This window comes from Micropterus salmoides, unplaced genomic scaffold (genome assembly GCF_014851395.1).
Source record: "Micropterus salmoides isolate LMB-PRFRI ecotype aquatic unplaced genomic scaffold, ASM1485139v1 Ms_hic_scaffold_11, whole genome shotgun sequence".
NCBI lineage: Eukaryota > Metazoa > Chordata > Actinopteri > Centrarchiformes > Centrarchidae > Micropterus > Micropterus salmoides.
In genome coordinates, this window is record NW_024040152.1 from 8,546,502 (window position 1) to 8,560,574 (window position 14,073).

At 40.4% G+C, this 14,073-nt stretch overlaps 1 protein-coding gene across 1 annotated transcript in view; it reads right to left on the reverse strand.

The window, feature by feature from the left end:
* LOC119897135 (platelet endothelial aggregation receptor 1-like) overlaps positions 1-14,073 on the reverse strand; it is a 55,573-nt gene that overhangs the window by 5,055 nt on the left and 36,445 nt on the right. The window contains 16 exon segments of the mRNA XM_038710713.1: positions 290-416; positions 714-823; positions 1,752-1,801; positions 1,803-1,968; positions 3,808-3,930; positions 4,340-4,471; positions 4,606-4,737; positions 4,847-4,999; positions 6,471-6,573; positions 7,481-7,644; positions 7,816-7,936; positions 8,095-8,269; positions 9,363-9,575; positions 9,855-9,991; positions 10,352-10,454; positions 12,640-12,886. Of these exon segments, the coding sequence (XP_038566641.1) occupies positions 290-416; positions 714-823; positions 1,752-1,801; positions 1,803-1,968; positions 3,808-3,930; positions 4,340-4,471; positions 4,606-4,737; positions 4,847-4,999; positions 6,471-6,573; positions 7,481-7,644; positions 7,816-7,936; positions 8,095-8,269; positions 9,363-9,575; positions 9,855-9,991; positions 10,352-10,454; positions 12,640-12,886 (2,256 nt within the window).

The following is a 14,073-nucleotide window of genomic DNA, read 5'->3' on the forward strand; positions in this document are numbered from 1 at the left end:
ATGTCTTTAAGAATGACTATTTTATTGTTAAATGCATTAGACAAATTCTTCCACTGACACCAAGAATAAGGAATTACTTTTAGGTGTGTTAGCAGAAGGTTAAATTAACAGTAAATTGCAGGTTTAACAGATTATTTTTATGTAACTGTGGTCAGAAGGTCAGGAAACCAACTACTCATTTTTATTGGCTTGTAAATGTTATTTCCACTCATTTCATTTTACTCTACGTGTCTCCTCTAAATGGAGAAACTGTTGAGTGATCCTGGATGTGAAAGTCACCCAGACGGACCTGAGTCTTTGCGGGGCTCGTGGTGTTTCCAGTCTGCAGGTAGTGTGGCGTTGCTCTCAACCCCAAACAAGCCCCGCCGCTCCCTCTCCATGTTTTTCACACTGCAGAACAGCTGGTTATTGGTGTTCTGTATGACAGACAGAATAATAAACCAAATCAGAAATCATCAGTGCAAAGAAAATGTACCAAGTTAAAATATGCTTTTGACATGGAGTAAGGGCAATTATATGTATCACTAATGAGCTGTGACTTAATGGGTCAACATTTAATGATTTATGATTTCATGGCCCTGAAAACATGGCCAGCCCTTGATGACTGTGATAAATGACATATTTGCCCCAGTACTGCACTACAGTTGATGTATGGCCTGAAAGCTGCCTAAAGTATCAGATCACTGAAGTGATGTAACAGAGCTGACATTCACCTTGATAGTGCGGTCATGGTTGTTGGGGAGGTGTGGCAGTGGAGGCCTGTTTTGGCTCAGTGTGTGGTAGCTCGGGTTGGAGTAGTAGTGGTGGTAACTGTGAGGAACATCTGTAGGCCAAAACAAACACATGGAATCACATCTGTTGCAGTTAAATTACCTCAAGGTCAATAAAATGAATCTCTGTGGAACACTAATTACAAAAACATGACAGTGAGACACAAACAAAACCACATTATGACCAAGAACAACCATAAAAACATCAGAATATACTGCTATGATGATTTATTTTGAAAAAGCTAAACATCTCCCAAAGAAAACTAAATGTTACTTAACATTCACTGCTTTGCACTGAATTTGATTTCTGTCTTTTGCAAGCATATCAGTCCGCATGTTACCATTTGGGGCGTGTTGGTGTCTTTGTTTGATTGACAGCAGCTCGCAGGCTCAGCCCCAGCATGGGAACAAGAGACAAAGTAAACAAACTTGGCTGCAGCTTATGAGTCATGGACAGAGAGTGTGTTTTTTATCAGTGGTATTTAAGTAAAAGGACCATACCGGCAACTAATCAGACCAAAGTGGCATTTGCAGGCAAGTTTATGTGTTGTTTAATGTTCTACAGCAGACCAGCTAATTAGTTGCAAAGTGACATCAGCAGTGCACTTTTTCCTGATGATTGTTTGTGTGGGCGCATGTGGACAAGACATGTGTTCATGTATGTAAGTTAGATAAGAGGGAAGGCTAGCACGGGCTGTTGTTTAAAGTTTGTGGCTCTTGCATTGTGTAGCAGGCAGCTGTCTAGTTGTGGCAGTCAGTGTGATACCAGGTTAGTGCTTTCTGCGAGTATTTGTTTTGCTGTATGGAAACAAGTTATCCATCTACATAGACCTAATGGTATTGAATTTACTTTGGAGTTGTGTTAGAACAGGTACAGAATATACAAATACAATACAATCATTGACCTGCTGTGTGTCTTTTTTCTAACATCAAACAAATTCATATGTACTTACACTGATATTAATATGCTGTGTACTGTACCTGGAATGGCGTATTCAGAGTTGACTGTGCTTCTGGTGGAGAAGGATACTCGGCGTGTTGTTCTGCTTTTCCTTCTGCCTGCGGCGGTAGAGCAGCAGCAGAGTAAGCAGCAAGACCACCAGGATGACGAGCACGACGATGCCGCCAATGGCTCCCCACGACTCCCTCTCACCAGGAGGAAGAGGAACCATAACACTCCCTGACTGCTTAGACAAATCTGTCAAACAAGAGATGGAAACAGAAGTCAAGTACAACAACTAAAGCAGCTTTCATTAACTTTCAACTTCTGAGATGGAACAAGGACAGCCCATGGAAGCCACATCATTTACAAATGGAATATCAAGGCAGTGACATGAAGATTTTGTCCTCTACTTTTCAAAAAAAAGGCTGACTTCAATCACACCAGGTTAAAGAGGTGATATTATACCCACTTTCAGGTTCAAAATCCTATTTAGGGGTTGTGCCAGAACAGGTTTACATGGTTTAATATTCAAAAAACATCATATTTTTTTCCCATACTGCACATTGCTGCAGCTCCTCTTGAAGGCTTCGTTTTAGCTATGGAGTGATACATCTGGTCTCTAAATGATCTTTGTTGGGAGTTGCACCTGCGCAGTTCCCAAGGGGGTGCCACAGTTGAAACAGTGAAGCCGACCAAAGCCTGCACGGACGGTTCCATGTAGGCCGAAAAATTACGTCAAAACCCTGTGACATCAAGTCGCACACGAGAGATGTAACTGTATTGCTTACATTATAAACTTTCAGTGAATCTGTTATTTTTTCAGTCATCTTTATTGCAAAAACAATTATACAAATCATCGACCTGTCCAGGGATTGGCTCCAGCCCCCCGCGACCCTGTACGCAGGATAAGCGGTTGACGAAGGATGGATGGATGATACAAATCATAAGTGACTTACCAAAATATACACAACAATATACAAACAGATATAGACAGAATACAATACAGTTTTGCCAGGGGAAGCCTATAGGTCATTACAAAGAGAGAGAGGACCATATGTTGACAATTTTAACTGCCTTTTTGTTGTTGGAGCCAGAGATCAGATTAATATAATGTACAACTTGAATGAATGTGAAATTTTGCCAAAACAATTAATAAATTTATAATGAAGTAAATCTTTTCTTTTTCTTTACTTCTATAAAAGTAAAATACAACATTCTTCCACAATAAGGAAAAGTCTTTATAAATATGGTCAATGATGAATCTGCTGAGGTTTTGCAAAAATGTTCTGGTGTGTGCGCAATACCAAAAGAGGTGCAAAACAGTTTCTGGGTGGTCTTCACAAAAAGAACAGTTTGTATTGATGTCTCTTTTAAATTTAAACATGTAATGATTAGCAGGGCAATATCTGTGAATTATTCTGAACGACACTTCAAGTACTTTCAAGTATCTGTGAGGAATCATCCAAACCTTTTTCCAACGTTCAGTTAATCTAAAACAACTATTTGGCCATCAGTGACGCTGCGTTGGTGTTTGGCAGGTGAGCCATGGATCAACTGGAGCAAGAGTTTCAGAGTGGTGAGTTATTAATCTGTAACAAAAGTATCTTTCATCCATAAAGTTTTAACTGAGCTCTGTCTCTACATCACAGTAACAACTTTATGTCCATTGACTGCCTGGAGGGTAGCTAGTGTTTGGAAGGGAGAGGAGAGGTGTGCTGCAGCTCAGTGTTTTTCCACCGGTGTTTTTGAGGGCGTGTTCGAGTAGCTGCTTGGCAAATGTTATATGAGGCGCATTTAGCTTTCATCCGTGTGATGTCACAGGAATGAAAGCGAAAAGGCTGGACTAAAAACAAGCGTTTTCAGGCAGTTCAGAGCAGAGTTTTCTGTGGGAGATGGGAACTCCCTTTGAGCTGGACTTTGGGCCTTTTCACTTTGCAAACCTATTACATGCACAAAAAAGATATATAACACAATAAAGGGGAAGGAAAGAGCCAAAAAGCATAATACCACCTCTTTACAGAAAGAGGCAGATTGCTGTGTGCAGTGAAAGGCAGTGCTCCTATATTCATGGGAAAACCTGTTTTGTATCTTTACCTAGTTTACAGTCATCTCCTCCACTTTCACACACACAGTCTCCAGTGAACCGGTCACAGATGAGGTTGGTCGGACAGGAGCAGGTCTGAGTACAGAACGGGCCAAAGCGTCCTGGACTACAGGCTGGAAAACACAAGGTACATTTCACAACCATACAAGTATTTAACTACAGCGCAAAGATAATAAATGCTCTACATGTGTGGTCATATTTCACCAGCTTTGGGATAAATAGTGAAAGTGGGTGTGTGACCGACCACCGTCACTACGGTTGAGTATGCGCTGACTGCCATACCAACGAGCCTTGCTCTTTGGCGTTGCGGTCAAGTTGCAAGTTTGGTACCCTGTAGACCCGGATTTGAACCCCTGCTCTTGCCTTTCCTTCACAGGGTGCAATGCTAACACTAGAGGACCCTCTTGGATGTTTGTTGTGAGCAATCAGGGACACTTTACTCCAGAAAATGCATTTTTGTAGTTGCTATATGATGTGTATATATATATATAATTTTTTTTTTTTTTTTTTTTCCCCACTCACGGATGGAGCAGTCAGTAGCAGTCCAGCCAGGCAAGCATTCACAGTGACCATCCCTGTGGTCGCATGTGGAGTTGTTGGCACAGTTAACACACACTTCAGAACACTGTTTGCCATAAAAGCCAGCTGGGCAAACTGTAAAACACACAATATATAAAATTACCAGCAGTAGCTTATACTGAGATTGAACTTGCTCATATGTTAAATGAGTTTTAGATGATGTGCACATAGGTGTATGATTATTGATTGTTATTATTGTTAATGCCAACCTTGATCACAGTTGGTTCCAGTGTGTCCAGGTAGGCAATCACACTCTCCTGTCACATGGTTGCAGCGGTACGACTGGCCACAGGATGGGCATGACATGCTGCACTGGTCACCATACATACCAGCTCTGCATTCTGGGAGACAGAGCGTTAAAGAGTGAGCCGAGTCAGTTACACAGTAAAACCAGTACACTGAGCTGATCTGATTTTTGCTCCGTGTCAGCTGACTAACAACAACACTCACTGTTCTGACAGGTAACTCCCCAGTAGCCGGGGCGACACACACATTCTCCTGTTTCCCTCAAGCACGTGTCACTGTTGGGGCAACGCGTGAAACAGGTTTGGTTACAGTGGCGCCCCCACAGGCCCTCTGGACATGGCTCGTTACAGCGAGAACCTTAAGAAATAAAATGGAGAATGGATGAATGAAGCAGTGTAGGCCCACTCTCAGTGTGTTAAAAGAAGTATTGATATCATTTACTTAAGTAAAATTAGAAATACTACAGTGGAGATATAATCTACTGCCCCATATTCCATCCAAGTGAAAGTCTTGCATTCATAAATGTAAGCAAATATAATCAGTAAAATTAAAGTAGTCCAGGTAAAGAAAGATTCCTTTCAGAGTTTAAAGTATATATAATCTGTAAGTGTCCTGAAATAACTAGTGGTGTTGCATATTTTAGTCAATTAACCAAACATTGTGTATACTTTACACAGACTGATTTGTTATAACAACCCATTTCTAGAGCATTTTCCAAAGCAACAGGGAGCGTTTTCATGACAGCCCTTGCGTGCAGCTGTAACTAAGTACTGTACAAGTACAATTTTGAGGTACTTACACTTTACTTGACTATTTCCATTTTATGCAACTTTATACTTCTACTCGACGACATTTGAGAGGGAAATATTGTACTTTTAATTAAGTAAGTTAGTTAATAGTTCATTTACAGGTTTGGTTTTAACACATAAAATGCAGGCATGTGATTGGCAAAGGGCAAAAAAGCAGGAAAATATATAGAGACCCCCCGACAAACTGATTAAACTGGCAAAGTGTAGCCTATTTAGCTTATATGATTGATGAATCGACAGCAAAGTCAAAGTAAACATTGGATAGCCTATAACAAGCAATAATCAAAACATAGGCCAACCCAATTTATCCGATCCTTATTGTCAACTCCGTGTTGGGCAAGTTACTCAGAAATAATATAGTTATTACCAACTAGTTACTCAGCATATACTCCTTAAAAAGGTAATATTACCTACTCTACTTTACTACGCAACTTTCTCCCGATGAGTTCAAGCATCACTGGCAGTAGCAGCTGGTGTTATGCCGAGTTTTGCATGCCTGGCGAGAATTGCATGCACCTCCAAATTATGCTTTTAAACGCTATAATATCCTTCGTGAGCTTCATCAATGGTGATAGATGATTCAAAGTATATATTTTTTGAACGTTTAGAGTCCTTAATAGTTTATTACACTTAGCAGAAGTAGCATTCATTGAGATTCAGCTAAAACATGTGGTGATTACCCTGTTTGATCAATGAGCACAGCAAAGTCCCCCCCCCATAGTACTTCAGTACTTTTAAAGTTTTAATTACTGTTTTAACAAATTTTTGATGCAGGACTTTTATTTGTAATGGTGTAAACATAAAAATAACAAATGGTTAGTTATGTAAAATATAGGTGATCCGAGGTTAATGGTCAGACATATGCAATGGTGGTCCTTTAAGTCAGAGAATAGTACAATCATAATCAAAGAGAGACAGAGTGGTTTAAAACCTGTGGCTCACTTAGTTCTGTTGGACCAGACTTATCTGTGGTACCAAAGCCAAGCTGGCAGCGACACCAGGAGGACGTCATCACTTACCCCACCAACCTGGCCGACAGTGGCACTTCCCAGTGGTAGCTTGGCAGCCGTCGGCATGAACACAATCACACCTCTTCAGGCAGCCTGGCCCAAATGTGTCCATCTGCACATGTGAACAAATGCCAACGGGCAAAGAATTGTCAGGGGAATCTCTTCAACATTCAGCCAGCTCAGTCAGAGTCAGACAAAATACTACACTGGCAATGTGTTGTTGTATAGACAGCCTGGAGGGTTGGCATGGCAAAGACAAGAGGGGCACATGTCCAAAACTCAGATTAAAGCATACAGAGGGTGAGGTATGGGATGAAAAGCTGGACAACATTTCTACAGACTGTACAATCAAAACTGACATTTTTTATATAATTATTAGCTTTATGATGTATGTATTAGTCTTATCAACGATTACGGTTCATTTATCTACTCTGCTTGACATCAAATAAACATATAGTGCATTTTTCATATCTTCTACAGTTTGATTTTAAGTAGCATGTGTTTTCATGCAATGCTGTGGCTCGAGTCCAGGACAGAGAAGAAATGATTTAATGGATATTTCCATTAAAGCATTGCACCCTAATTTGTAGCGAGCAACTTGGCCACAACATGTCTTCCAGGATGAATAAAGTTCTATCTGATCTTATCTACCTTTTTATTTGCCTTTTACCCATTTCTGACTGATAAAATTTTAAAATTCTTACTGGAGTATACAGCAAAATGATGCAAGTTTCATGAAATTAAACAAATTACTTTCTGTATTGGTGGTTGTGTGCATTTTTCAAATATAACTCGCTAGAGGTGTTTACCAACCTTTCAACAAACTAGTGGTTTTTTTGTATTTTTATTCAAGGCTGCTTTTATTGTATCCTTGTATCCTGTCTTGGACTAATGGAATTACTGCATAAAAAGACTGATTTCATGTTATCTTATGGATCTTTTATTAACAGTTTGCCCACCTCTTTATCACTTCATAAACAAATAAGACAATCTTTGAAGTCTCATTTCAAGACATTTACCGGGCACGGTTGGTCACAGCGCGCCCCCTGCCACCCGGCTGTACAGGTGCAGGATCCATCTACAGGATTACATTTTGCCTTGTTGGCGCAGTGGCAGGTGGCGTTGCATCCTGGGCCCCAGGTTCCCATAGAGCAGGGGGTGGAACAGTCAGGCGCTCGCCAGCCTGCAGACACACAAAGGACTGTCAGCCATTTTTGAATGGTACCATAATTGATAGAAAGTTATTTCACAAATTTTGCTCCAGTCATGCATTCGTCAGTCTGTCAACAGGTCAAGCACTGACTGTCAAGCATTTCCTTTTTAACAGTGACCCTCTCTGTGTGAATTGTTTTACCTTCTTTGCAGAAGCAGGTCCCGTCAACTGGCGAGCAGTCAACAAAGTTTTTACAGGAGCACTCCAGGGAGCAGTTCTTGCCGTAGGTGCCACTTTTACATGGACTCTCACAGTGAACTCCCTGCAATAATAAATACTAATATTAACTTTAATAAAAAAAAGATGAGAATCTGGTAAAAATAGGTCATTAGGTTTGAGAGCTAAACATACCAACACAGAACTTGAAAAGAAAATGTAATTGATTCATAAGCTTGAACAGATAAATCATGCTAATCTCACCGTGAACCCGGGGGCACACCGGCAATGACCAGTGGCACTATCACACACCCCTCCATTCACACACAGACATGGCTCCAGGCAACCATGACCGAAGAAACCATGAGCGCAGGTCTCGTTACAGAACAGTCCTGCCCACCCTGGCTGGCATGTGCATTCTCCTTTCATTGGGTGGCAGCTGCATAATGAAGACAGAGGTAAATATGAAAAAGCAACAACAAAAATTCACAGAAAGACAATTCTGTGAGTGACAATGGTGATTCAGTAGTTCATTTAAAAAATATTTGATTTGTTCATACATGTACTGAAAACTAGTACTTTGGTGTTTTCACTACCACATTTATTTATACAGTTATTTTTGACAGGTGCAGAAATGGTGCAGGTGGAGCCAATGAAGCAATATAACTAAGCTAACTAGAGAACATGCACACTAACACAGGTGTTTTCAATTATTCAGGTTGATTAGACCTCTTAGGCTGAATTTACATGAGGTCACCAAACTAAAGGTACAAATATAAGAATGATGAAGGTGTAAGTTGCTCCACCTAGGCAGGTGCAACCGGAGAGGTCTAATCAGGTAAAATAAAAACACAGTTGTGGGTTTAGCATGGATATGTAGTGCCTTTAATGACCACAGACTGTGTGGAGCCATTCAACCTCAGTAGGCTATGGCAAAGCCTAGTGAAAACAGATAGGAGCTAGGAATGGAGCTAGCTATGGTATTATGAAACCAAACTGACTAAACTAAACTAATTAACTAAGAGAACCTTCAGTCTACTGCTAACAGTTAGCTAACATGCTCAAACTACCTGCCAATCTAGTTATCAAACTTGCAGGCCTTCAGTTATCAAGAAGGTTTCTTCTTTTCCAGTTAGGTGGCTAGCGTTAGCCCTGTCTAGAAGGCAAAACTGTGTCTTCAACAGTTAACAGAGCCAACTTACTAAAACAGTATGTTTTCATGTTTACAAGAAAAGTCTTTGTGAGTAACTGAGTTTGTAAAACACCTTCCACAAAAAGCAGCACAAATCTGAAACCCCACACTGGGCGAACCAACCAGGACTTGATTCTAAGGAGTGGATGAGCTAAGGTCTAAATATGGCTGCCAGTAGCTAGCTATCTTGCCCCAAATTGTCTCTTTGGCTCTGCTCACTGAGGCTTAGCTGAACCAAAACAGGAACATTTTTGCCTCCAGAGAAGCACTGCCTCAGAGAAATGTTTCCATGACTTAAACAGTAAAACTCATCCTTCTTCTTCTGACAGCACCCACTCACCTGAGTGTGTGTTTGTCTTGGCAGAGACACGAGCGTTCACAGTGCATGCCGTATTTGCCGGGTTCACACATCCTCTCCCTGCAGTGTGTACCGCTGAAGCCTGGCTCGCATAGGCAGCCTCCATCAATGTTGTAGCAGCGCGCACCATTAGCACAGTCACACACACCTTTACAGTCCTCACCATAAGTACCTGCAGCACACTCCTCATTACACCTGCAGGAAGTAACACAGAAGGTTCTAGATGCACAAAAAAGCTGGACAAGTGGAAAGTAATGCACATCTGTTTCCCCCGCAAACCACAAACTGAATCTAAACTTCAATTTTCTATTGTGTTAAGATGACATGGCTTAACAAACTGAGCAGTCAGCAGTTTTAAAACAAGAGTTTTGTGTTCTTAACTCACAATGGAGAAAGATGTCCTTTGACATGAATGAACCTATACGACTGCCCCATGCCCAAGGACAGTCACATAAAACACTTGCACGTACACACCTGATACCAGTAAAACCTTCAGCACACTGGCACTGTCCATTTTTAGGGTCACATTTGCCGCTGTTGTGGCATACACACTCCTCAGCACAGTTTGGTCCAAACTTTCCCTCGGGACATCGCTCTGTGCAAACTGCACCCTGCAGAGTAACAACAAATTCATGAGGCAGAAAGATTTGCAACGTAAATGCACATGCGCCATTGCAAAAACAGGAGTGAGACTCCAAAATTGCCACTCTACTCTCTCTGATGAGATCGCAATCATGTGTCTCATGCATGTCATCTAAAAAAGAAACCGCATAATGAATTTTTCACATTAGTGGAAAAGCTCGCATCTGCATGTCTCCAGAGATGACAGGTTGCCTTCAAAATGTGTTTAGAAATACCAGTAAGTCAGTATTAAGAAGAAGAGACTGCTTGTCTGTTTGGATCCAGCTGGAATCCAAGAAATTATTTAAAATCTGGCAACCGATGGTGTCAGTGCAAACTTGAAAACGTACCGTCCATCCATGCGGACACGCGCAGATCCCTTTGCCTTTACAGATCCCACCATTCTGGCAGGAGCATCGTGCCTGGCATTTCCTGGGACACGCTTTCTCACAGCTGCGGGGAAAGGATGCTTTAGTCTAAAACACACAGATGTTTCTGGTGGTTTACCATAAAGCTAGTAAGTCTGTTTCTTCCATGCTGGCATTTCACTGACTTGCAGCAACGTAACCCCGCCCCCTGGCGATCAGATAGCTAATCGATGGTCTCAAGTAGCCATGATCAGATGATATAAAAATAGAGACGACCAACCCTAACTCCATGTCTCCCAGGACATTCCCATGGTGTTAAAGAAAAATTCTTCTAGTTTATACATCTACTCCACTACAATTCAGAGGCAAATATTATTCACTACATTTTTTTGATAACGTAACTTTACTTTCTCATTACTTTGCAGATTCAGCTTAAAAATACAAACTATCATCAACAACAAATTATGATGTATTACTATAGTAAAAGATTTTATTGATCCCCAGGGGAAATTCACAAGCTACCCAGCAGTAAATAAAGTAATTTTTACCAGCTTATGACTACTTTTACTTTTGGCATTTTAACTACATTTTGAAGCTGATACTTTTAAGTAAAAAGGAGGTGGATGGGTCAAACCCTGGACTATCACACAATGACACAATAACAATGACTAACAGTGTTAGTCTCATGTGAAACCAAGTAAATGTTGAGTTATTTTGAGTTTTAAGTGACTTACGTAACCCAAACCAACCAACCACAGTGCATTCCCTAATCTAAAAAAGTAGTTTTGTTGCCTAAATCTAAGCAAACTGCAACAGTTTACTGTCATGTAACTTACGTCAAGTGACATACATAATATAGTTAAAGTCTGGTTGCCTAAAACGCCGTTTTAGGAAACATTGACAAGCAACCTGTTCTGTCGTTTAGCTTGGAGGACTTGTTGCGTAAAAGAGTATTTCTACAGTGTGGTATTATTACTTTTAAAACTGACTACTTCTTCCATTATTGAACACAAATGTTGAGATATTTATGTAATATAAGACTTTATCATCAGCACAGTTGGACTGTGTTTTTCGACTAATCAGGTTACTTGGCTGAAACTACCTGTTGTACAATTCAATGTTGGGATTGTATATTTTCTAATACACCCTTGAGGTGAAATAACATGGACAGACCTCAAATACAAAATTCATCAAGGAGCTTTATCCCATAATCAGTTGCCAAGCCCCTATTTTTATTTAGCTCAAAGTGATGTGTTGTTCTTTCACTCTGGCAGTATAAGAGTTTCCACTAATATGTAGTGGGGAAGAATTTTCATTGCTCATCCTCAGGGGCATCTAAAAACAGGGTGTAATAGATGACTCATGGATTATACTATAGTACCGCAGGGTCTTTTTTTCCTTCTAAAAATTAAGTTGAGACAAATAACTTGGTATGAACTGACAGATCTGTGTCTGACAGACCTCCTAAGAAAATTTAAGATAATGGAGTAAAGTGTAATTAAGTGTTGTGTAATGAACTGAGTTAGAAAGTGTCTCAGATGAAATGAAATAATCAACTGTACATACTCTAACTGGCTCATACCAAAAATGACTGTACGGATGCAGTTGGTCCACCAGTTTGGTTCAGACATAAATATCTTAAACTTCAGTATGCCATGAAATTCTGTACATTCATTATCTCCCTGGGCATCAGTCCTAATGACTTTTATGATCCCTTACGTTTTCCATTAGCACCAACATAATATGAACATTTTTGGTATTTAGTAAAATTTCTCAACTATTGGATCCATTGCCATGACATTTGGTACAGACGTCCATGTTCCTCTCAGGGATGAATTGTAATAACTTTGGTGATCTCTTAGCATCTACTGTTATGCAAAACTTTGTCCAATTGTTTGGTTTACCTGGAAAAACAAAAGGCATTCCTATCACATGTTAGCATGCTAACACACTAATCTTTCGGTGAACACGGTAAACAATATACTTGTTAACCAGCAGCATGTTCCTTGTCAAGGTGAGCATGGTAGCATGTTGTTAGCATTGAGCTCAAAGCACCACTGCGTTTAAGTAACCGTTACAGCCTCACAGTGCTGCTAGCGTGGCTGTTGACGCTAGGTTTAACTTATTTGTGTGTTTGTACTAATATTTTGACTTAAATTAAAACAGTGGAAATGGGAATCACTACAAAATGCTATATTTGTTTGGGAAATAAAGTAAACAATGTTTTTCTACATTTACAATTTAATATTTATCTATTTTTGTACACTTACAAAGTCCCAGTGAATCCGTCCCGACATAAGCACTCTCCGGTTGCTTTATCGCAGGATCCTCCAGTCCCACACCTGCACCTCTGCAGACAGCCCTTCCCGAAAGTGCCTGCTGGACAGGACTCCTCGCAGTAGCGTCCTATGAACCCAGGAGGACACTGACATGCCCCCTTGGTAGGATCGCAGAGAGCTCCGTTCTCACACTTACACTGCTGACTACAGCCTGGTCCCCAGTGTTTGTCATCACAGGCTGAAAGGTAACAGGACAAAGTGTTTATTTATATATATATATAATCAATCTCTATTTAGTCAAACTGAAACACAACCTCTAATTCTTCTGGAAAGCCATGCAGAATTGTCTTTAAAAATTTACTGTGACTTATTTCATTCTGGCTACGTGGGAGAAATGTATGCAATGAAATGGAATTTACTGAATTTGCTCACTTTTTTAAAACTTATCTAAAATTTCACACCTAGGGAGGTTTCACTTTAATTGCCCACATTTTCCAGTAATTCCAACCAGTCAGCTTCCAGAAATACGCCTTCTACTCTAAACATTGAGTCAAACCTAGCCTGTAATGATGGAAATGAAATAAAAACAGTGAAGCAAAATAAGATTACGCATGATTATTGTAACTTGCATACGGTGCAAGTATGATCATTTAGTCAGTTCTGTTTTTCCTCATTAAATTTTCCTCCCATACACCATGGTGTACATTTACAGTAATATCATGTCATGGAGAAACAAATCTGATTAAATTCAACAGAACATGCAATGAATAACAGAACAGAAACAAGAGAGGAAAAGTGCTTAGGGATGACATAAAATACTAGCTCTTCCACACATAACTGGATCTCCACCATGCTTCCACATCCAAATCCAACCCTTTAGCCCAGAAGTGTTCTATTACCAATAAGTAATTTCAAATTGGCAGGGAGATTTGCATGGAGCTCACAGGACGAAGGAGTTTTAAATGGTTCATTTTACAGAAGCCCAAGAGTTGGCTCTGGGGGGTTAGCATGCCGATTCACACAAGGTTTGGATTTCAATTCATGATGAAGATCTCAGTTCACTGGGTCGTTTTGTGAGAACCCAGATTGGTCAAGGGTGCATTCTTCAAATTTCTCATCAATAACTTCAACTGTCTGGGACATTGGACATCATCAAGAAACTGTGATATCCAATAGCACTGACGTAACACATGGATGGGCTTCAGTTATCTTCCCTCAAACTCAAAACGATTCCAACAATTTCATGCTGACCTCTGTGAATCATCTTTCTTTTTGTAAGCAGCAGGCATTCATGCAAATAATCAACTGTGCACCAAAGGCCTGAGCTACACGTCAAATGTTATATGTCCATGTTTCCACTTTCCCCCCTACCTTTACCTCTGCTGCAAATCCACCCTGCCACAGCTTTGAAAAGTACAAGCACTG